This window comes from Apiospora aurea (assembly GCF_038362705.1).
Source record: "Apiospora aurea strain CBS 24483 chromosome Unknown utg000004l_segment0_segment0, whole genome shotgun sequence".
Classification (NCBI taxonomy): domain Eukaryota; kingdom Fungi; phylum Ascomycota; class Sordariomycetes; order Amphisphaeriales; family Apiosporaceae; genus Apiospora; species Apiospora aurea.
In genome coordinates this window covers 3585367-3608398 of record NW_027117391.1, presented here as the reverse complement: position 1 = coordinate 3608398, position 23032 = coordinate 3585367, and the positions used below count along the sequence as shown (strand labels likewise).

At 51.4% G+C, this 23032-nt stretch overlaps 7 protein-coding genes across 7 annotated transcripts; 5 read left to right on the top strand and 2 right to left on the bottom strand.

Moving 5' to 3' along the window:
* Positions 1-3634: 3634 nt before the first annotated feature.
* Positions 3635-7323, top strand: PG986_005922 (Calcium-transporting ATPase 2; the record flags this gene model as incomplete). Its single annotated transcript, XM_066842144.1, has 4 exons — positions 3635-4191; positions 4277-4415; positions 4478-6427; positions 6484-7323. 4 exons carry the CDS (start codon positions 3635-3637, stop codon positions 7321-7323), a joined length of 3486 nt encoding a protein of 1161 aa, XP_066702006.1.
* An 844-nt stretch (positions 7324-8167) lies between these two features.
* PG986_005921 (uncharacterized protein) lies at positions 8168-10159 on the top strand (the record flags this gene model as incomplete). The annotated part of the gene is made up of 7 exons (XM_066842143.1): positions 8168-8233; positions 8308-8470; positions 8520-8809; positions 8877-8966; positions 9025-9540; positions 9700-9889; positions 9981-10159. The coding sequence occupies 7 exons, from the start codon at positions 8168-8170 to the stop codon at positions 10157-10159; spliced, it is 1494 nt and encodes a 497-aa protein (XP_066702005.1).
* Positions 10160-10941: 782 nt separating this feature from the next.
* Positions 10942-11427, top strand: PG986_005920 (uncharacterized protein; the record flags this gene model as incomplete). Its single annotated transcript, XM_066842142.1, has 1 exon — positions 10942-11427. The coding sequence occupies one exon, from the start codon at positions 10942-10944 to the stop codon at positions 11425-11427; it is 486 nt and encodes a 161-aa protein (XP_066702004.1).
* A 1260-nt stretch (positions 11428-12687) lies between these two features.
* PG986_005919 (uncharacterized protein) lies at positions 12688-13422 on the top strand (the record flags this gene model as incomplete). Its single annotated transcript, XM_066842141.1, has 2 exons — positions 12688-12837; positions 12994-13422. The coding sequence occupies 2 exons, from the start codon at positions 12688-12690 to the stop codon at positions 13420-13422; spliced, it is 579 nt and encodes a 192-aa protein (XP_066702003.1).
* Positions 13423-13594: 172 nt separating this feature from the next.
* PG986_005918 (uncharacterized protein) lies at positions 13595-14642 on the bottom strand (the record flags this gene model as incomplete). Its single annotated transcript, XM_066842140.1, has 3 exons — positions 13595-13610; positions 13805-14557; positions 14623-14642. The coding sequence occupies 3 exons, from the start codon at positions 14640-14642 to the stop codon at positions 13595-13597; spliced, it is 789 nt and encodes a 262-aa protein (XP_066702002.1).
* A 1294-nt stretch (positions 14643-15936) lies between these two features.
* PG986_005917 (uncharacterized protein) lies at positions 15937-18445 on the bottom strand (the record flags this gene model as incomplete). Its single annotated transcript, XM_066842139.1, has 4 exons — positions 15937-17074; positions 17133-17275; positions 17472-17608; positions 17968-18445. The coding sequence occupies 4 exons, from the start codon at positions 18443-18445 to the stop codon at positions 15937-15939; spliced, it is 1896 nt and encodes a 631-aa protein (XP_066702001.1).
* Positions 18446-19475: 1030 nt separating this feature from the next.
* PG986_005916 (uncharacterized protein) lies at positions 19476-22469 on the top strand (the record flags this gene model as incomplete). Its single annotated transcript, XM_066842138.1, has 3 exons — positions 19476-19551; positions 19657-20442; positions 20494-22469. 3 exons carry the CDS (start codon positions 19476-19478, stop codon positions 22467-22469), a joined length of 2838 nt encoding a protein of 945 aa, XP_066702000.1.
* Positions 22470-23032: the final 563 nt, after the last annotated feature.

Below are 23032 nucleotides of genomic sequence, written 5' to 3'. Positions count from 1 at the left end.
AAGTAAATACCGTTATTACTTTTAATATTACAACGTTTTAATATATTACTTATAAACTTATAATTATAAAACTATAATAATATTCTACGTTAATAAAAAAACGGCGGTACCGCGCCGGCTTTACGAACGTATCTTTCTACTTTAACTGCTCGCTATCGAATCGAATCGCGGGCGGCCTTTTTTTCGTAAAATTACTATATACCCTTCTTTATTATTAATAAAAAGTATCGCCGGTAATAATAAACGCCCTATTCTTACCGAACTATCGCCGATATTACGGATTTCGAATTAGTGAGGCCGGTAAATATAAGCTTTTTTTACGCGTTCTTTCTATTAAATCGCTATAGGGTAACCGCGATCCCACGCCGCGTATTCTTTATCGTAATTAACGCAACGTTTCCTACCTCGTAGTCCTTTTTAAGGATACTCTTAATCTCCCCTAGGGTACGCTACTATAAAATAGTAGCTATATTACTATTATTTCCAATAATACTTAACTATATAGCCGTAATCGTAATAACGGTAATACTATTAAATACGAAAGCTAGCGTCGTACAGTTCGTAATTAAAGATTTCGGAATCCTATATTAAGCCGTTATTATATAAATCCTTCGCAGCTTAAACGAAACTTATATATAAAATAAGGGAAGCATAACGTACTTTAAAATTTTTCGGCAGGCTACGCTTATATTTCGAGATTTTTCTCGGGTTATATTTATTTACGAGTAAATTACGTAGTAACGTAGCTTCGTCGTAGGTATCCCGTAGCTTTTTCGCTGGGATTCTTTTCGCGATAACTACGAGTTTTTTATAAGTAAACTACGCGTTTTTCCTAAAGGCGTTTAAAACCTATTTATTATTTTTTATATATTTCTTCGCCTCGTTTTTAAAAGTAAAGATAATATCGCCGCTAAGTAACTTTTTTACTATAATAATTTCATTATATCCGATTACCGTATTAACGTTTTATACGATATTTACTAGCTTTTTTTTTTAAATATCGTTAAATTAATTTACGTTTTTAATTATTATTTCGCGGTTTCGGCGGGCTAAAACAATAATTTTTAATTACTAAATAACGAGATCGCTACTATATAACGCGGATATAATTTAAACCTAAGATTTAGTTTATATAGTTTTAAAATTTTATATAGTTTAAGCGATAATTTTTTCGACTATTTTTCGTAATTCCCCGCGGGTTATCGGCGCGTTATCGTCGTCGTCGAGGTGCGGTCGTAATTCGATCGCTTCGATATAAAGTTCCCTAATTACTTAAAAAATCTCTTTACGCTTATTACTAAGGGCTATTAAATTAGCGATCAATTTCTCTAAATATTTTAATCTTTTTTCGATACCTCTTCTCGAGCTATTTTCGCTATTAAAATACGTTTAAAGCGTTTAAGGTTTTTAATTATACGCCGCGACGTTACTACGCGAATAATACTAGCTCTACGCGAATCCGGCGCGATCGGTATTAATAACTATCGGATTATCCATCGAATTATCTATACCGTAACGCCTTGGCTGCGTTTCCTCGATAAAAGTTCGGCTAGGTTAATTCGACCTCGTAGAGTTAAATAATAAGGTTTATTTTCGATTATTCGATGGTTCGACCGAGTTATCGATAACTTTTTTAGATTTTTTTAGCTCTATCTCTTTATTTACACAGTATTTACTTTTCCCAGTGTATAAATATAAAGGCCTCTCTGTCACGAAAGGTAAACAGAAATTTTATAATCGTATAAATCATACTTCATGTCTGCTAGACTTCGGGGCAACCTGATGGTTATGGGTCTCTCGCTTCCGATGGGTTAACTTGGCATCAAAGCAATGTTGGAAAAAACAATATTCTGCTCTAATCGTTTTGACTTTACTTTTCTTACTCCTATACGAAGGATACGCATAACATACATACTATGCCTTGCACTGCCGGTACAGGCCAAAACTCTGAAGACCGACCCGCAGTGGATACATAATCGGTTGAAACAACGACCATACGGAAGACGTATGCCAAGGTCGCATAGCCCATCGAGGCCTCCAACGTACGTGAGGTAGCATCGCCTATTGTTGTTTTCTAACCCAACCCCCGCCACTTGAAATGCTCTCTTGAATTTCCCCGGCCTAGCACTAAAACAACGCCACTACTTGGCTCATTCATCACGAAGGTCCCAATGCAGAAAACATCGGAGGAGCTAACTCTTGATGCACAGAACCCGTGGCCCCGGATTCCGTATCCATTGGCTCTAGCGTCCTTTGGCTCATTCTGGTCTTCTCTTCAACATCGGCTCCTTCCCAAGTCAGCCCAGCACCACCAGGCTTTCGAGAACAGTCGGGTTGAAACGAGCCATGTCGGATAGAGGCGGGCCATCTGCTTATTGGACTCCCGGAGCATCAAACTCTCGAGCTTTCTTTCATCTCCGTCGCCTATGCATGATTCTGGTGACTTACAGACCGACCATGTGTTTGTGGAATTAGTCGTCCCGACCTGCTGTATCCAGCAGGAACCTGATAGAGACCCACTTCCTTATATCGCTCACGGCGGTCTCGTGATTGGCCAGTGACCGGAATAGGTTTAAGTAGGTCGCTTTTGGCCAAGACACACTCCACTTTCCGCTTTCTGGGGCCTCCCATCAGGCAAAAACTACACAGCCTCAACGACGTGCATTTTCCAGCGCTTGGCGCCCGCAAGCTGTAAAAGTCTCGCGCCCTCTCTCTCTCTCTCTCCCTCTGTCTGGTGTGCAGGCGATCCAGACTGACTCGCAATTCTTCGCCTTGGCCTTTCCCCGACGCGGAGATAATCCCAGCCGAAAAGGGTTTCTGTCGTTGCCTTATCGGTCCTGATTCACCCCGCCATGCAACATGCAATCCGAGTTGTCGGGTGGCCAAACTCCTGTCAGCTGTGCCTTTCAATCCACGCACAACCCGAAGGTGCCTGACATTACACCGCCTCAAACCGGTGGCCATGGAAGGTACGTATGCCACAGCCAAAGGCCATCAATGCCTTTGCGACCCGTCGTTGGCCTCTGCTGCCTCCGGATCGCCTGGGATCATGCCACGCTTGGGTAGGAGCAGTCGCTTCTTAGTTACACCTGGGAAAGAGCCAAGGCCTGATGAGGCCGATTCATGTTTCTGGCGCCTGCTGGCAACCACACCCTCCGGAACATGACCTCAGTGAGCGAGACCTAGACACTTCGACAACTCGACACCTCCTCTTTGCACAGCCTACCTCCGTAATCTCACAAACGTCGCAATCCCGAGCCCAGCTCATGTGCGTACCCAAGTAGTCAGGTATGGCGCATCCTAGGCAGCGGGTCGGCCAAGCGCACTTGTCGCTTAGGAAAAATGTCAGTCGTTTGGTCGAGGTTGCCCTGCCTTCCGACTCATTGGCCCTCTCTCTTTGCCTTCACCGTCATCACTTTCCGCCCCCAAAAAGCCTCAAGGCGGCGCAGAAGGCCTTGCTTATAATGTATCCATCTTCTGCCGTTTCCTTGGGAGGCCTTTCGCTTTGGACACGGATAAACGGCACACCTTCTTACATCACCGAGTACCTGATGAAAGCACTTTTTACTATACGTTGCATTTTCAACAAGACAAATCGGGTATACTCTTGGTGGAGTATCCCTAATTCGTTACCATGGCCAGTCAACAGCATACCCTAGCGCCACCAATGCTTCAAGTCAATACCCACCTGGGCCCAAACAACGATGTTGAAGATGCGCGAACACCTTCCCGCCAGTCAACCGTCTCCAACCCTTTCCTCTCCCCTACACCTACAAACACAAACCCCTTTCTAACTCCTAGCAACCGAAGTCGCGCTTCCAGTGTCGCGACGACCCTCAAGCCAGAGGACGCGCTGCGTCCAGATCCAGGGACCGAAGGCGACTTCGTTGTCGAAAACAACCCCTTTGCGTTCAGCCCGGGTCATCTTAACAAGCTGATCGACCCCAAGTCGCTTCAGGCATTCAAGGCCCTGGGCGGCTTGCGCGGGATCGAGCAAGGCCTGCAGACCGATATCCATACAGGACTCAGCGTGGATGAAAAGTCCCCACGACGACGGGTCACGCTCGAAGAGGCAACTCAGAACATTAAGCATGAGGCGTCCACTGAATACAACGGGGAACGCCCTGAGGCCTTCTCTGACCGTATCCGAGTTTATGGAAAGAACGTCCTGCCGGCCAAGAAGGCGACATCGTAAGTCAACAAACCTAGTCCCTAGCCGGTCACCTTGGAATGCTCGACACGTTGAGCATCAGTTAACTAACGTATCTTCTCCTAGACTTTGGAGACTCATGTGGAACGCCTACAATGACAAAGTCATCTTGGTTTTGACAGGAGCAGCCGTCATTTCCTTGTCACTTGGCCTATATGGGACTCTTGGAAGACCTCACCCGCCTGGAAGCCCTCCCCCAGTTGATGTATGTAAAAATTGGCACCTTTCCCACCCTGGTGGCTTGATACTGACGATTTACTGTTTCAGTGGGTGGAAGGAGTTGCTATATGCATCGCCATTATTATTGTCACCGTGGTTGGTTCATTGAACGATTGGCAGAAAGAGCGCGCATTCGTCAAATTGAATGAGAAGAAAGAGGATCGTGAGATCAAGGTCATCAGATCAGGAAGATCGTACATGATCAATGTCCATGATGTTCTGGTCGGTGACGTCTTGCACTTGGAGCCAGGCGACCTCATCCCGGTCGACGGTATCTTCATCGGTGGCCATGATCTGAGGTGCGACGAGTCTTCGATCACTGGTGAGTCTGATGCGATCAAGAAGACTGGCGGCCAGCAAGTGATGGACATCCTTGAAAGCGGCCGACCAGCCCACAACCTCGACCCTTTCATCGTCTCAGGGGCCAAGGTTCTCGAAGGTGTTGGGACATTTGTATGCACCTCTGTGGGCGTGCATTCTAGTTTCGGCAAGATCATGATGTCTGTGCGTACAGATATCGAATCGACACCTTTGCAAGCAAAGCTCGAGAGACTGGCCGTGGCCATTGCCAAGCTTGGCACAGGGGCCGCCGTCTTTCTGTTCTTCATTCTCTTCTTTCGCTTCCTGGCGGGATTATCAACGAACAACAAGGTCCCAGCTGAGAAAGCTACCGAGTTCACCGATATACTTATTGTGGCTATCACTATTGTTGTGGTTGCTGTTCCCGAAGGATTGCCACTGGCTGTTACGCTGGCCCTCGCATTCGCCACGAAGCGGCTGTTGAAGGAGAACAATCTCGTTCGTGTCCTCCGCTCGTGCGAAACGATGGGCAATGCGACAACCATCTGTACCGACAAGACGGGAACTTTGACCACAAACAAGATGACCGTGGTCGCAGGGACCTTTGGATCGACGAGTTTCGACAAACCAGACAACAAGGAGCCCGGAACCCAGACAGTGTCTCAGTGGGCATCCGGCCTAACAGCGGCTACAAAGGAAGCTATCATCCAGTCAGTGGCCATCAACTCAACCGCGTTCGAAGGAGATGAAGACGGGCAATCCACATTTATTGGGTCAAAAACCGAGACGGCATTTCTGACACTAGCCAAGGAACACCTTGGAATGCAGTCTCTATCCCAAGTCCGTGCAAATGAGCAGGTGGTCCAGATGATGCCATTCGATTCTTCCAAAAAGTGTATGGGCGCAGTCGTCAAGCGCCATACCGGGGAATATCGACTGCTGATCAAAGGTGCCTCGGAGATTTTGCTCGAATGCTGCACCAGTAAGGTCGTCACTACCAACTTGGTCTCGACCGAACTGACTACCAGCGTTTTGTCGGAGTCGGATGTCGGTGTACTCAGCAACACGATCAACACATATGCGCGCAAATCTCTCCGAACGATCAGTCTTGTGTACCGAGATTTCAGTCAGTGGCCTCCAGCTGAGATCACCACCACTGATGGATACGTGGACTTAGCTTCCGTGCTTAATAATCTCGTTTTCCTTGGCCTTGTTGGTATACAGGATCCCGTTCGACCTGGCGTCCCAGAAGCCGTCAAGAAGGCACAGTTTGCCGGTGTCGTCGTCAGGATGGTAACCGGAGATAATGTGGTGACTGCCCAGGCTATTGCAGCCGAGTGTGGAATTTACAGCGATGGCATCATTATGGAAGGGCCAGTCTTCAGGAGACTCAATGATGAAGAGATGGACCAGACACTCCCCCGACTTCAGGTACTTGCACGCTCATCGCCTGAGGACAAGCGGATTCTGGTCATGCGCCTTAAGGAACGCGGTGAGACCGTTGCTGTTACTGGTGACGGTACCAATGATGCCCCTGCTCTGAAGGCAGCAGACGTGGGCTTCTCCATGGGTATTTCTGGCACTGAGGTGGCAAAGGAGGCATCCTCTATTGTGCTGATGGATGATAACTTTGCGTCAATCATCGTTGCCTTGAAATGGGGCAGGGCTGTGAACGACGCAGTACAGAAGTTTCTTCAGGTGAGCTAGCACTGATTCCACAGTGGTGAAATACTTTGACTGACCCATATTCACAGTTCCAAATCACGGTCAACATCACCGCGGTGCTGTTGGCGTTCATCAGTTCGGTCTCTGATCCAGAGATGAAATCGGTACTTACTGCTGTACAGCTTCTGTGGTTGAACCTCATCATGGACACGTTCGCGGCGCTAGCTTTGGCTACAGACCCGCCGACCGAGAAGATTCTGGATCGTCCACCGCAGCCCAAGTCGGCGCCGTTGATCACGATCAATATGTGGAAGATGATTATTGGGCAAGCCATGTTCCAACTGGCGACCACTTTGATCCTGCATTATGCGGGACGTCAAATCCTGAACTACAGCGATCTTGTAGTTGACACGATGGTCTTCAACACATTTGTGTGGATGCAGATCTTCAACGAGTTCAATAACAGGCGGCTCGACAACAAGTTCAACATCTTCGAGGGTGTTCATCGCAACAAGTTCTTCATCGGGATCAACTGCGGGATGGTGGGGGCGCAAATTGCCATCATCTTTGTCGGCGGGGCGGCATTTTCCATTACCAGCATCAACGGCACTCAATGGGCCATCTGCTTACTCTTGGCAGTCATATCCCTGCCATGGGCGGTAGTTGTGCGACTTTGCCCCGACATCTGGTACGAAAAAGTGGCCGGGGTCGTCGGACGTCCCGTCGTGGTTGTCTACCGTGCTTTGGGATCGGTCTTTTCGCGGATCGGCCAGATGCTGCGCGGGCTCAAGCGAGAGAAGGCCACGGCGACCGAGGGGGACGTTGAGGCGCCTCGGGACTCGGAGACACCGGTGGCGGTTGTGTCGGAGGGCGTGATTCCTTCCATCCAGATCGGATCGGCCAGCGATGACGAGAGAGGTCGAATTTAGTAGTATTGGTTCGGTAATGTAGATATAGACGCGTACCCCTACGCAACACATAACGCAGTAATCGATTTGATAGACCGTCACTCACTAGACAGCGCGGTTGGGTTGTACTTGAGCCTTGGCTCCGAACTGCCCAGACTGGGCGGTGAAGGACCGGAGTAGGGAGTGCCGGCAATGGTGTGGAGGAAGAGGGGTTTGAAGGGACTGGGGTTGTTACGCCCTTCTGCTTGTCATGTCAATTCATGCTACCTGATTGATAATAGAAGCAAATGCATGTATTTACCTCATATGATTGACATCGTCCAAAGTCTAAAGCGCGAGCCGACCCTTTACGCAAATGGAAGCATGCATCGGGGCGCGAGCGGGTACCGACCGATAGCCCCGAACCCGAACTTTCTTTCGCTTCCCCCAATTGCCGAGCCCAAACGGATCAATGCACACTTGCCTTAGCTTCAACGGCGCCGCAAAATACCGAAGTCGCGGGCAGCGTGGAACATGACGTGTCTCCAATGCAACATGGAACCGCTTACTGCTGGCCGTTTGCTGCTCATCCTGTCATCAGCTGGCCTTCTGGCAACTCCTCGCGAGCGCAGAGATAAAAAAGACAATCATGTCGTCTCTGGAGTCCGGACTAGCACCAAACTCATCATCCCTTCAACAAACAGCCTGGCTATACTCGATATACTTGGTACAATACACAATTGGCATCACTTTACCTATCACGTTTCACACATCAACATCGGGAGGGGGAATATACTTCACCAAAGCACCGAATAGTGTTGCTGTACTGCACACGGTATTACTTTGCATTCACCCGCTCCGCTAACCTTACGTTGGCCGACCCAACATGGAGCTCTTGAGTACACACCCGGCCTATATTGGCCTCGTAGGGCTGGTGTTGGGACTTTTTGCAGTAAGTCAAGTTCGAAGCACCATGCATGCACGTTATGAGTTACACCAGAGCCCAAAAGCTAAGGCGCCATACAGTATCTGTACAGTGCTGTGAACGGTCCACTCGCGAAGCTCCCTGGCCCGTGGTATTCCAACTTCACCGAACTCGTCGGCAAATATTACTTGCTCAACGGTCGCAAACCGACTTACATCGATGAGCTCCACGACAAATACGGTACATTATCCTCTTTCCTTTTTTGTGCGCTTACGGCAGAGAGTATCATCGTGCTAATGTGAAAAACAACAAGGCCCTATCGTGAGAACCAGCCCGCACGAGGTCAGCATCAAGCATGTCGCCTCCATGCAGAGGATGTACTCGGTCAAGGGCGAGTTCCCCAAGGCAAAATGGTACCAGCAATTGGTCAATGTGGTGAGCGTATTCAGCACCTCCAACATTGCGCTGCATCGACGATACCGAAGGCTTTTGTCGGGTGCCATGTCCGAAACTGGCCTGCTGCGACACAAGCAGACTATTGAGGGAAAGGTCCGCATGGCCATTCAGCGCATGGGAGAGGAGACGCAACGACACGGTGTCACTGTAAGCTCTCCTTGGAAACCGTGACCAGCCGGAGATATATGGCGTTGAGACACTAACATGAGTCCAGGACGTCCTCTTTTGGTCCATGTGCATGACCACCGACATTATTGCAGAGCTGAGCTTTGGCCAGTCTTTCAATCAGCTAGAAACGGGCGAGGTGAGTGCGAGACCGCTTACGGCCGCCAACGCCTCATGCATGGCTGATATGGGACTAGAAAAACGAATACATGCGAAACCTGGCTGCCATCGGGTCTGCACAGAGCATCCGTATTTCCTTTCCCATCTTGACCAAACTCTCTCCGTACATCCCCTTCCCCATCCCCTTCGTCCGGAAGGGCACCGAGGTCTTCGACCGCACCCAGATGAGCGCGACGGAGCTGCTCCGGCGCCACTACCGCGTGGTCGAGGAGGAGGGCGAAGACGTCAAGCCGACGCTGCTCTCCAAGCTGTACCACCCCAAGGCCGGCGAGGAGGGGCTCGAGTTCGACGAGGTCGTTGCCAATGCCCAGTCCTACATCGTGGCCGGGTCGGACACGACCTCCAACACCCTGACGTACCTCTTCTGGAGCGTCTTGAAGCATGACGAGGTCAGGAGGAAGCTGGTGGACGAGCTGGATGCGCTGCCTGATTCGTTTGAGGATAGCGACTTGAAGAAGCTTCCCTACTTGAACGCCGTCATAGAGGAGACTTTGCGGTTGTACTCGTCTGTGCCGGCAGGCCTCCCCAGAGCAGTAAATACACTCCGTTCTTGCTTCTTTTCCTTGATTAAGAGTGGGCGATGCCACTTTACTTTTTCTGCGCAGGCCTACACATGACAAGCGACTATTGCCCGCCAATATGGCAACTCGTCTCTGGTTTGACGGATTGCTAACTCGGTTTCCTCACAACAGGTACCTCCCGAGGGCATCGAGTTCTGTGGCCACTGGATTCCCGGTGGCACTACTGTCAGCGCGCAGGCGTACACCATGCACAGGAATCCAGTCGTATACCCGAACCCACTCAAGTTCGACCCCTCGAGGTGGGATAAACCAACACAGGCCATGAAGGACAGTTTCGTACCCTTCGGTGGCGGAAGTCGAGGTAAGCTTAAAAGCTCCCAGGCGGTATTTCTTCTAATACGACTCCCGATTTTCTCTCGGTTCAATGGGTACTGACGAGAACAATGTGGCAGTATGCATGGGTGTGCACTTGGCCCGGATGGAGCTGCGGCTTGCCACGACTCGCTTCTTCCTCACTTTCCGCAATGCTCGGATCTCTACGGCGGATGGGTTCTGTGACGAGGACATGGAGCCGAATCAGTACTTCCTGATGACACCCAAGAAACAACGATGCTTGATCGAGGTTATTTGAGGATCCCGTTGAAGGTCAGTGGTGGTTGTTCTGGCTGGTTGGATGAAATGATAGATCGCCAAGGTATCCATGGGGGTAACTTCACTCGCTCGCTCCCTGGGTTTACGCGGGAACTGGCTCTCACCCGGATACGAAGCTCAAAAGGGCAACTTCTATATATGGGTGGCGCTGGATCAGCGATTTTCCCAGACTATAAAAGTTTACATGTCGTTGGTCATTACCACTGCGGATACCAATCTCCTAGCTACGTAGGCCATCGCTACTTAGCAAGGTCCCAAGTATATATACTGGCACGATCAAGCAAAGCCGTCGCATTTGTACACCCATCATGTTCGAGAGTATAGCTTACGGCAATGTCCTAGAGATGTTACTAAGAATACAAGGTTAACGTTAATAACAAGCTAAAGCAGTAGCAGGCTACAAATAGCTGGGCTACGCGTGGCGTTCCGCAACAGATAAGAAAAGGCATGTAAGCAACATGGCACGACAAAACGAGACAGCGACATAGGGCCACGGCTAAGCAATAAGGATGCCTACCCGCGCAATCAGCATTCCGGAATCAGTTTGCTGTTGGGGCACAACACGAATCCGAAGATGCCCTAAATACACGTGACGTTGCATTGCGATAGCAATGGCGTAGATATAAGTCATGAGAAGGTCCGCTAATTCACAATGGATGGTCTCATAGTTTCGACACGCTTACATAGATGACATTGATATATATTCAACCTTGCGTCTCCTGGCATTTCCCGAACAAAGGCAAGCCAATGTGCACCGTCACAATGCACGCCTATCTGATCGCACTCGTGTCCACCGTCGCGGCCGCCGCAGCTGCCCCCGGCTATAGCCATGTCTCCTCCTCTTCTTCCTCACTAATCGCCGCGGCGCGGGATACGCCCTACGCGGAGTGGCCCGCGGCCCACTTCGCCGAGAGCTGCTCGCCCGGCGGGTGCTTCGCCTCGTTCAACATCAGCGCGCCCGCGGGCTACGTCGCGGGCGCCCCCGCCTTCGACGTCATCTGCCACCCCGTCTACGCCCGGCAGGACTGGCGGGACTGCGACAACAGCGGCGGCGTGGAGGAGGCGGCGACCGGCAGCTCGCGCGTCCAGTCCATGAAGACCGACGCCTCGCGGCGCGGGCTCGTCAGGATCTCCGTCGCGCACATCTGGGCGATGGGGGCGGGCAGCAGCAGCAGAAGAACAATGCTTCGGGGTTCGCGGACATCGATGCGGGGAGGTCGGTGTTTAGCGTGCCGGTCACGAGGTTGAGTGCGGTGCTCTGAGCGAGGGTAGGAGGAGGGAAGGAAAAGTAGGATGGCAATATTTTGGGGGAGGGGGGCGAAATGGTCCTTGTCAAGGGTTGACTGAGGCGGTAGTAGAGACCCAATGGGAGCGCGTGTAGAATTCATACATCCCAGCTATAAATATATTCACAACCTCCGAAATAGGGGATTCCCGCATGTACTTTGTAGCCTGATGACATCTTGGGTATTTAATCCTCTCCGTTGCACTTTGCTACTGATGATCGTATGACCAAGCGTGTTAGCAGTGTGATAGGAACAGAACCTCTTTGATGGGCGGCTGGAGTCAGGTGGGAAAAATGATCTCGAATCCAAGCGAAGGGCAGAGGGCAAGATACAGCGCATCTAGAACGTCAAATGTGGGCCAGTATGGGCGAATCGGCGACATGGCGTCCCTCATAGGGTCGCACTGCATGGGTATAGGGAGATAATCTGTCCCAATGTAGCAATGCCGAGGCACACCAAGCCGACCCGACCTCCCGGCCAGCCTGGAACCAGGTTCACGCCGCATACAGTTACGAAGGATGCATCCGGCTATGCAATGTTAGTGGGCATTCAATCTGCAAGCCGGCCAGCTGCGTGCCCCGGCACCTGGCCGGAAGAGGCAACTGGTGAGGACTGCGGCATGGATTTTCGATTTTCTTGCAACTGCTGACCGGCGTCTGTACATCGCGTAGCAAACGCCTCGGGCAACGGCTTGTGAAATCGCCTATCAAAATGCGCGTATGCAATAAACCAAGAGGATGACGAAGATGGGGAGTTCAGAGAATGTAAGCCGTATGGACTACTATAAAGACAACAAGTGTTACTGCACTGTATACCTGTTGAGCCTGGTTCATTATGTGTCCTGCCCTCTGCCTCTTCTTCTCCGGCCATCCGTGCGCGACATCTTCATCATGTATTGCCTATTCCGTGGTGGTCTGCGCGGCATGCTTGTGTCATGGCTACTACTACTGGATCCGACGACAGCTGCCTTCTTACACGACAGCAGACCAATCAAGGAGTCGTATGACTACATAGTGATCGGCGGCGGGACGACTGGGCTCGTAGTTGCAAATCGACTATCGGAGGACCCAAACAGTACGTACGGTGTAGTCCTTTCGACTCCTTTTCCCCTGCCTGAACGCTGCTCAGGGGCACGCGCCCCAGTCATGTCAGGGTTGTGTTCTGACAGAACCTAGAGACGGTAATTGTGCTTGAACACGGATATATAAATGACAGCCCCGATATGAAGATCCCCCGCGCCGTGGCCAGGTTCCCGAATTTGGGTGTCGACTTTTGGGACGTGACTTCGGCGCCGCTCGAGAACCTCGGCAACATCAGGACCCCCGTGCGGATGGCGGACGTGGTCGGCGGTGGCTCCGTCGTGAACGGAATGGTAATTACAACCAAATGACCTTCTTTGCACCACGCTCTGACATACTGACTGAGTACTGAGGCAGTTCGAGGACCGCGGCGCCAGAGCTGGCTACTACGCTTGGGAAGAACTCGGCAACGAGAGCTGGGGCTTTGACGGGCTCCTCCCTTACTTCAGGAAGAGCTCGACGCTGACGCCGCCCCCATCGTGCAGTACCAAGCCTTCGCCCACCCGGCCGACCGCGCCGTGGTCCTGGCCTCGATCCGCTGGATACGCGACCTGTACCGCACCTCTACCCTCCTGGCCGGGTACGGTCCCGTGGAGGTGGCGCCCGGCGCCGCGGCGCAGACGGACGAGGCCATGTGGGACGCGCTTGTGTCCGGCGGGCTGGTGCGGCCGTCCAATTCGCACCCGAGCGGGACCTGCGCCATGATGCCCGCGGCGCTGGGCGGGTGCGTGGGGGCCGACCTGCTCGTGCACGAGACGCGGCGGTTGGGTGTCGTGGACGCCTCGGTCATGCCCCTGATCCCGGGCACGAATTTGCAGGCTACTGTGTATGCGGTTGCGGAGAAGGCGGCGGACGTTATCAAGACGCGGAATCAGTGATGGTTATTGCAGTGGGCTCAGTTCCCGCGTGTTTGGCCACATCAGTATACCGGTCTGCTCTGTCGGGCGAAGTAACATCTTTGGCCAGTTATGTCCCCAAGTACATGTAGTCTGTTGAACGCTGGTAATAACAAGAGTTCAATATATACATTTCGATTGCAACGTCTCCCAATTAATGAGCCCCGATACTGCGAACGAGGAATTAGCTAAATGCATATACGCATGACCTGCCTGCCTCTTCCTTCTTCGTACCGACTTCCTCCCTTTTCTTCGTACCGGCTCCTTCCTCTTCCTCCTTGTCCGCCTCCTTTTTCTTCTGCTTCTTTTTCTTATGCTTCGGCTTCGTGACTCGGTTCTCAGGCTTGGCGCTGGCCTGCAAGACCTCGGCTTCGCCTTGCCATCTTCTCCCGCCTTCTTCTCTTTCTTATTCTTCCCGGCGGGAGTCGTCGTCGCCGGGTCCTTCTTGAGCTCGTCGGCCACTTTCGTCTTCTTGTCCTTGTTCTTCTTGTAGCGAGGCTTTCGGGGCTTCTTCTTGCGAGGCGCAAAGGGCTGCGGCATAGCGGCGTCCGCAACCCATAGATCGAGGGACCGGCCGCCGCCCGGGATGATGGTTTCGCACCCTTCCTTCCTCAGGCCCGTGACCATCTGGCTGTTCTCGGCGTCGACCGTGACGTAAATGTTGCCGTACACCGTGCACCTCTTCTCCTCGTTGCCGAAGCAGACCCCGACGGACCACTCGGGCGTCGGCTCGGCGGCACCGGCGCCATCACTGTTGTTGTCGATGAACGGGGTCGGGATGCGGGGGCCGCGGATGATCCAGACGTAGGCGAAGCCGAGGTGCGCAGCCAACATGGACAACAGCGCCTCGACCGAGTTGCCCGCGCAGTGGTCGTCGTCGGTCTTCTTGGACGCGGCGGCGGCAGCGGCGTCCTTCTTCTGGGGGTAGCGGCAGATCCAGTTGAGGCGAATGCCCTTGACTGTGTCGCTCTGCTTTTCGCGCCAGCTGGTGCTCCGCCTCTTGCCGTAAAAGGGGTTATAGGCCAGTCCCTCGGGCTTCTCGTCGCACCGGTTCCATTGCCTCCTTTGGGGACTTACCTTGCTTTCACTGCTGCCCGGGGTAGTAGCATCTTTCCCGCTCGCAGGGGGTTAGCCCCCTTGGGTTTTGTTGAGGGCGTTGAGGCAGCCATTTTCGCATTACACTCAAGTGATCGAAGCTTCATGTGAGCCGGGATCTCAAGCCTCTGCTTGGTTGTAGATTTGCCCTTCCTATATACCTTGTCGAAAAACCCACCGCAACACAACGAAAACATCTATAGGGGCACAAAGACGGTGTACAATGACATTGTTTCTCCATACGTTTAAAAAGGCACTCATGGACTGGCTTTGCTTGGCTAGACCGTCTATCTTTGTTAAATTCACGTTTACAAATGATATGTCAAAACCGAAGTCACTCCAGCGTGACCCGAAGTCTTGTGCCACTTCCCATTCAGCCTCGCAAGTTCTACTCTGCTTGTGTATGATACCATGCCATGTAAATAGACATCAAAACTGGCATTACTTGTAATTGGTTCTATATATTAGTGGGTATAGATTAGAAGAGAAGCCTAAGCAACCTGGGTTTGATACTTACAAGACATAACCACCCGGCCCCTTGTCCTTCCAGTACCATATTCATGCATGCTGCGCTAGCTAGAGGTCAGGAAGAAGCCTCCGACCCCTCTTACCATCCGCCCTGACGCGTGTACCACGAATTATGTATATCGTCTGGCATTTCCTGGAGGAGAAGGTCGTCATAAAGACAATGCGCCCCGTTTGACAAGCAACCCCGGCAAATATCGAAATTGGACGAGAGACATGAAGTGCAATGGTAGTAGTGTTCACCCGTGAACTCGCCGCACGTGTCACAATAAACCAATCCCAGACGCCATGCATCAAGTTCAACTGGATGTGGAGAGTTTTCTTCTGTCCGGATCCAGCCTCGGTCGGTAGTAGACGGGAATCTCTCCAATAGCTTCCAAGCCGGCTCTCGTGAAGTTGGGTCAGCCGATCGACAGATTGCTATGATCTCTGAGATGTACCCAGGAACACCAGAATGCAGTGATGGTAAGCAAGCTGGATCCGCATGAGGTTCGGTGCATAACTTGTCTGGGCTCGTGTTACATTCTGCCAGACCACAGAGAGTGGATGAAAGTACAACTTCCAGGCCATTGGCGACACGCCAGAGCATGAGGCCTAGTTGATAGAGATCGGTAGATAGAGACGCCGGCAAAGATCGTCGGGTAGAGTCAAATACCGCTACAGCACGGCACTCTGGGGGTACAAGAAATGGTGTGTTCTCGTTGTAGTAGAAGCGTTTGTCAAAATGTGCCCGACACAACAAGTCGTCATTTGAATCGGTCCCAATGTCATTCCTGATCGGGTCAGCCAGCGTTCCAGCCAGAAATCCCGAGTTATGCAGCGAGTTGACTATGCGGACTATCTGCCAGCATTCTTTCTCTCGGCGTTTCCAGGGGATCACGCTCGACTGAGAATGGGTCGTCCGGGTGTGATGTAAGAAAGGGTTGTGGCCATTTCGGACAAATAGCCTGTGAGATATCCATCGTCTTGATTGTAAACAAGGCCTAGAAGACGAGAGATCCCGGGTGTACTATGAAGATAGTGCGAGATCTGCACGTTGAAGAAATATAGATCGAAATCCTTCTGACATGCTGTGAACTGGGTCATGATTGTCCACTGTGAGCCTATGCAAACTATTGAACCACTTCGCTTTGAACGTCGGCTCAAAGTCCTTTTCACGATATCAATTTCGGAGTATCTAGGGCAACACCAGTGATGTGCCATCTTAGTGGCTTCCAGCAAGGACTTTTTGATGTTGACAGACGTGTTGGTTGTCTCGAGCCGGAGCTTTGGTACTTGATTTGTTCCAGTACTCCCATGAGAGGGTCCAAGATAGAAGCTGATTTCTGAATCCTGTCCAAGAGCATCGAAAGCTCCGAGTGAACTTTCAACGGAAGCATTTAGTTTCTTGGGCAGAAGCCAACCTTCGTCTCTCCATTTTGAGTCAGCAGCATCAACACGGACAAGATTCCAGTAAGGACTGTCGACGCTTATAGTGATTAGCAGAGTGATACGTAGCCACCTACGTGGTGAGGGTGAATAGAAGGCACTGCATCGGGAAACCCTTGCGTAACTCATATCCTGCACCGACGCAAGGTCGTAAGAGATAAGAGTAGATTCAGCCGTCATGCTCGTGTAAATCTCTGGGAAAAACGAAGAGGACAGCTCGAATGAGCTCGCTGGTGCCGGAGACACAGTACCGCGGTAGTCGGCTACGTCGTGTCCTCCCCCAGAGGAATCCGGATCCTCTTTGTTGGGGAATCGGCACCGGAGGTGCACAGGGCCAGGTACGACCATAGGAGGTGGCGTGTCTCCAGGTTCGTTTCCAACGAACGACCGATTCAGATTGGCGATCTCGTCTCTCGTTGTTGGTAATAGAGTTGTCTGGTTGTTGTGCCGAGCGGAGTGGTTCCAAGAGTCAATATGCCGTTCCAGATTTTGTATCCTACGTTCTATGCTGACGGACGTCTCTTGAGTGCAAGCCATGTGCTGGCTGATGGTAGACAATTTGGATTCAAAGCTTTGTCTGGAGTTTCTGTATCGTTGATAGATTAGAGATCGCATAGTAGAAGAACACGATGCAGCACACACACAGTTGGGAAACGTCCAGGGCTACTCGCAATATTGACTGTGCATCGTCCAGCTTCTGCAGTAGCCTGGAAATCTTAGACTTGCCCCGAAGCCAGGCAGTTTTTTCGCGCGCGGCTCGAAAGAGCGTCATTTTGGAAGAGCTCGACTGTCACGAAGTGGTCAAGCTCCTCTATAACTGTGAGAGTGCTGGATAATGATTTCGATAAGAAGCTGTCTTGTGTGCCGGAAGAATTCTCGAGAGCCTTTACAGCATCGTGAAACGTCTGGATTCGTTTCTTCTGTACATGTTAGTAACCTCGGTAGAGACCTCGGTAGAGAGATTATTGAGCCGTAACCCGTACCTGAAGATGTTCGATCTGCGCCGGGGCCTTGTAGTAGTCGATCACAAGAGAGGACGCTTTCGAGATGCATTCCGTCATGGTTACAATGCTAGCAAGGACCCCGAGGACTTCGGCCATGGTGGGAAGACGTGGAGGCTCTAGAGAAACTTGTACCAAGGTTGGAAAGTGGATTGATTGCCAACGAAGGCGAGCAACGCGGGCAAAGGGTCCGGGTTAATAAATGGAATGGTACTTGTACTTCTATGTAATTCTCTAGTCGATATTAATCCCGAGCATCTAGCACACCGAAGGTCAGTCTTCTGCAATTTCAATATGGTATGTGCACCTTGCTGATACGATTGGGGGTGTTGTCGGCTTGAATGGATGGATGCATTCCAGTCGGTTGTTTAACCCCGAGGGATGCCTGGATTTGGGGTCCGCTATTGGCAGTGGGCCTTTCCTGGTGGTTAGCCCCATGGCAAAGGGGGTGTGCTGCCTGGCTGCCTTCTCGACGAACCAATGGCCACCACTGCAACCGGATATACGGACTGCAGGTGCCGCATGGCTGTGGGCGACACAATGCGGAGGCCAAGGCCAAGGAAGCAGAACGAGTTGCTGCTATTTATATCGTGGTTCATGCAAGCGTCAGAGCTTAGCCTTCCGCCGCAGCGAATGTGCTGTGTCTTGGGTTTCTCTTGGGGCTCTTGGACATCACCCGGTGAATCTTCGAGCCTGACGGAATTGGCCCGGGACAGGATGCGGCGCCTATACCGAAGGAACCATTCTCCCTCGTGTGTGATGCACACCACTACAGTATCGCATGGTTGTCGTCCTGCGCATGGAGAGAGCCGCTGTGCACCATCTTTCAGCTTGCATTTGGGTCCGTCCACCCACTTGAATGTTGGGGTCCGTCCGGTAGTTTCTTCCAGCTTGGGGTCAGTGGATCGATCTGCCATCTCGAGTGCGTCGCCGCGAGTGAGGCCATAGATGAACATAATCTCGGGATAAAACTATAAAAGAACTGTTGCTAATACTGTGATATCGCATCAGCTATTTGCGAGATAAAGGCCAACTGCCGAACAATTTCTCCAGAAGTGTTCGCAGTTAGCGACTGATTGGCAAACTAGAAGCTTAGGGCTAATGGTACACCCCCAAACCCGGCAGCAGACCTCTAGCCTAGCTTTGGCCCCCGTTGCTAAAAGGCCCCAAACGAGCTGGGGCTTAGAGCCCTCCACGTTTCTGTAGGACGATATGACCGCGTGTCAAGCTGACAACGCTCCGCCCTTTTTCTATTCTTTGACCATAGTCCATCCAAGCCCGTTGTATAAACATCCATCCTTTGGCTGACTTCACATGAAACGGATGCAATGGCATTTCAGAATGATACTACGTCAGCTGCGTAGGAGTACAGTGACACAAAACAGACATGGTTGTTCGTCGTCATGCTGCCGGCAGTTGCTTGCGACTGGAAGGATTCGGATAGAACACGCACGTACGTCGTCGCGTCGCGTAACTCAAGCAAAAGCCGACGCAAGTCTCTCTTGAGCTTTCGCCTTGGGTGTTCACAGCTTAACTCCGCCAGAGTCTGTCTGAAAAGTGAGAGGCGACAGAGGAGACATGATCATTCGTGCTCTTTGCAAACCAGGCGATTGGTTGCTCGCTGGGGGCCAACAAAGTCATGCAAGCAGTCTGGCGGATAAAAAAGGGAGACGCAGCACGAAACTAATGCAAGCAACTGCACTTCGAGGGACTTTTATGGAAGGCTTTATTACATGGCCTCGATTTATTGGCTTGGAGATACCAATTGGAGGCGGTGCACGCAGCCCAGCCAAAGACTGAACGACATAAGGCTGGCCGGGCCGGGTTTGGAAATCGCTCTTGCATCCACGTGGGCAAACGATGCTTACATATTGATACCGGCCACACATATACCTCTATCTCTTCATTCTACCTCAGCCTTCATGGCACGACTGGGCATGCCCTCCTATTTCCACAACCCAACAAATCGCCAGGGATAGCATCACGATGCTACATTGGCACCTGGGCTCTTGCTCCCGGCCCAAGGTCCTGGCCCAAAAGGAGAACCTGATTTGCAAGGCTTGTGGGGAATCGATATCACACCAATCACCCTTGCCTGACCACTAAAAGTTCCGGAGCTTGTCCCAGGAACCACTAGAGCGAACCTGTCTCGATCTGAAATGGCCAGCAAACGTCAAATACACCCACGAGTGTATTTTGCAGGATGGTGGACCTGATCTGACGGAATCCCTAGTCAATGACTTAGGGAGGCCGTCCAAGCTGATCTCGGAAAGTGGTCGCCTCGAACACCTTTCCCGATATGGCTTCCCAACCCTACCCTCTGGTCAGCACATTCGAGTTTTATTGCTGTCACCTGCACGGAGATGGGGCCACCCTCTTCATGGATACCTCCAGGTCCAGGATCTCAACGGTCGACCTCATTACGAAGCGTTGTCATACGCTTGGGCGGACGAGACAGGAGATGCCAGTCTAAACAGGCGTATGTACATCGGGCCTGCATGGGACGTCATGCCTATTACGAGAAACTGTTCGAGAGCTCTACGGCGGCTGAGGCTTGACGAAATCCCTAGGCCTATATGGGTTGATGCTGTATGTATCAATCAGCTCAACAACTGGGAGAAATCTCATCAGGTCGCATTGGTGCGAAACATATACGCCAGGTCCATACGTTGTGTCGTTGACTTGGGCGAGCCTACGCCAGGAAGTGATCGTGCCCTTGATCGCGTCAATGGAATCACAGACAAGGAGGATTATGTTCCTGCCTCAGGCCAGTCTCGAAATCATGGGGATGCCCTGGACACGCTTTTCCGTCGTCCTTACTTCCGAAGAGTTTGGACAATTCAGGAGGTTACTTCTGCCCGACAGGTTGAGGTTACATGCGGATCTCGATCAACTGATATGCGCCTCTTGAAAGCCAGCACCTCCCTGAAACCTTCTTGGATGGCTGCTTTCGGTAAATAAATCGAGGTTTTTTACCATACAGGCTGTTATGAAGGCCCGGAAGGTCTCCTGCGCCTCTTCATGGATACTAGAGAGTCTGAATCGTCAGACCCCCGCGACAAGATATTTGCTTTACTGGGCCTGATGAAGGATCATAACAAAAAAGGTGCATTGATGGCGGATTACGACTCTACATACGCCCAAATATGCACAGGTTTAGCCGCCTACTATCTTCAACATCCCGCAGTTCACTACATCATCTGTCTCCAAGGTACCCGCTTGTCCACATTACCCAGCTGGGTTCCAAACTGGGGGAGCTTGCAGAAGAAGGATTGGGACGAATTTCACAATCTCCAAGTTCTTGGCGAGCCTGTCACGCGAACAGAACAGTGGAAAGACGTGCTCGAAGATGTCGATGTTCTTCACTCGGGCGATAGCTTGGGTATTGTGAGGTTACAGGTACACGATTCCTCAATCCTCTTATCACCAGTTGAGGTATCATATATTCCGCGGGTCCACTCCACCACCGGTGCGTTAATCCAAGAAGTGGCCTTTGTGTTCGGATTTGGACATCACATGTTCCGGAAAAACACGTGGAATATTTGCACTATCCCTATCTTCAACAAAGAAAAGGGGGCCTCGTTGAAAATCATCGTCTCAACCTCCGAGCCCGTGGATGTGGAGAGGGACACATTGGCTGTTCTTAGAGGACAGCGAAAATTCTTTCAATTGAGGAAGCTTGACTTGGATAGCACTTATCGGATTGTAGGGGATGCAATGCTCGTTTTGTACGAGTGCAGTCAGAAGAAGCCAGTGGCATCCTCTGAGCTTCCCCGGGAACTCTCATATTGGGTTGGGCCGTTGACAACAGTCCGGCTATACGATGACCATGTGTCGCAATGGTGTCAATCCGGTGTTGATACTCGTCAGGTCTGGGAGTTATTTGTCGACCCTTCTGGGAGCAAGGGCATAACATTGGTGTCTGCTAAGCAACGACGATACGCAAACAGCCCCGCATACATAATCCTCTACCGCGCTATGAACCTCGAGGAGGTTCATTCGCAATACCTCATCCTGAGGGAGAAGCACGGGGGCGCATACAACGTTATGCGTCAGTGGGTCCAGAATCATGGACGTTTGGACGGCGATGACGGTTCGGTGGCACAGCTAATCGAGTGCGTCTTATACTGGAGCCAAAGCCACGCATGGGATGATTTGGATGGACCAACACGACCTAATGTGTCACCTGCACTCATCTCAACACACCTCAACGCATGGATTATTGCGAACATTGTTAGGCAACGATGGCTAGGCGTCGAGAGTATTTTAGCCAGCAAACAGCATTCGTCTTCCTCGGAGCCAGGTATGTCAGCCAGGAGAAACCCGGTCTTCGGCGACCCTTCCCAACTGTATGCCGACAGATCCATCGGAACCATCATCGCTCTTTGGGAGGATCTAACAGATAACCTCATATGCCGCCTAAACGCTATTGCGGATATTGCTGGCTTAGCGCCATCCCTCTTCGAGACGGAATTTCCTGCAGCAGAGAGTGCTTCTCAGCGGGGTTTTCTGGATGAATCGTTTCGTCAAGTCACTTACCGTTTGGAAGAGTTCTACAGACCAGCAAAGTCGCGCCACAATAGAACAGACTCCTCTAGGAGCAAGCGACCAAAGGAAAAGCGTTCACCATCGGATACCCCTTCACCGTTGAGTGTCAACAGTAGCCTCAGGTCTACGACGGCACGTAGCAGTCGATACTCGTCCCCACCGTGTAGCATGGATGAAGCGAATCCATGCTTTGCCTGTGTCGATTTGCAGGACACGAAGGGCGCGGTCGAATGGCAAGCACACTGGAAGGTTCCGAGGTCCAGGAGCGCCCTCAAGGCGGTGCTGGAGCTTTTGCATATTCAACACTACGGGGATAGAAGGCGTTGGGCGGTTGCTGACGAGCCTCTGCTGCGGAACCATTGTCTGAAGCTGGGTATGTTGACGGATTTGGCTGCCCGTTCACTTAATATGGAAACTGTAGCCATCCTATAGTGGCTGGTATGTCTGGCGTTAGGAGTTTGGCAAGTATACCACGGAGGGGGTTCAAATATATCGATCAATGCGATTATTACAAGTATTTCTAACTTAGGAGACTATCCCATCTCTTTCGGGGAGGAGACAGGGTACAGAAGAAATACTCGGACCAGGAAGCAGCTCAGAGGCTGCCCATCATGGGATCAGCTGCTCGGAACCATCACGTCAACCCTGACACAATGTTGACATCAAGCCTCACCCGTCTGCGAAGAGCGGAAATGACCGAGACAATCCCCCTGGATTCGGGGGAGCAGCAGGATATGTACTATTTGTAGATACTACTCCAAACCGACCACGTGGTTACCATGGGCGGTAAGACACTATTAAGTGCCAAATCGGAGGCAAGGGGTCGGCAGTTAGCGGCGTTCTAGAACAGAAACGAACCATTGCATACTAGAGGAACACACAATGGATTAGGGTAGTATTCATGTAGCCGGGATGCTTGTAGCTTTGAGACAATTGCTGGTCCAATCATAGACAGAGATACCAAGCTCAACTCTTCCACTGATACTGATTCCCAG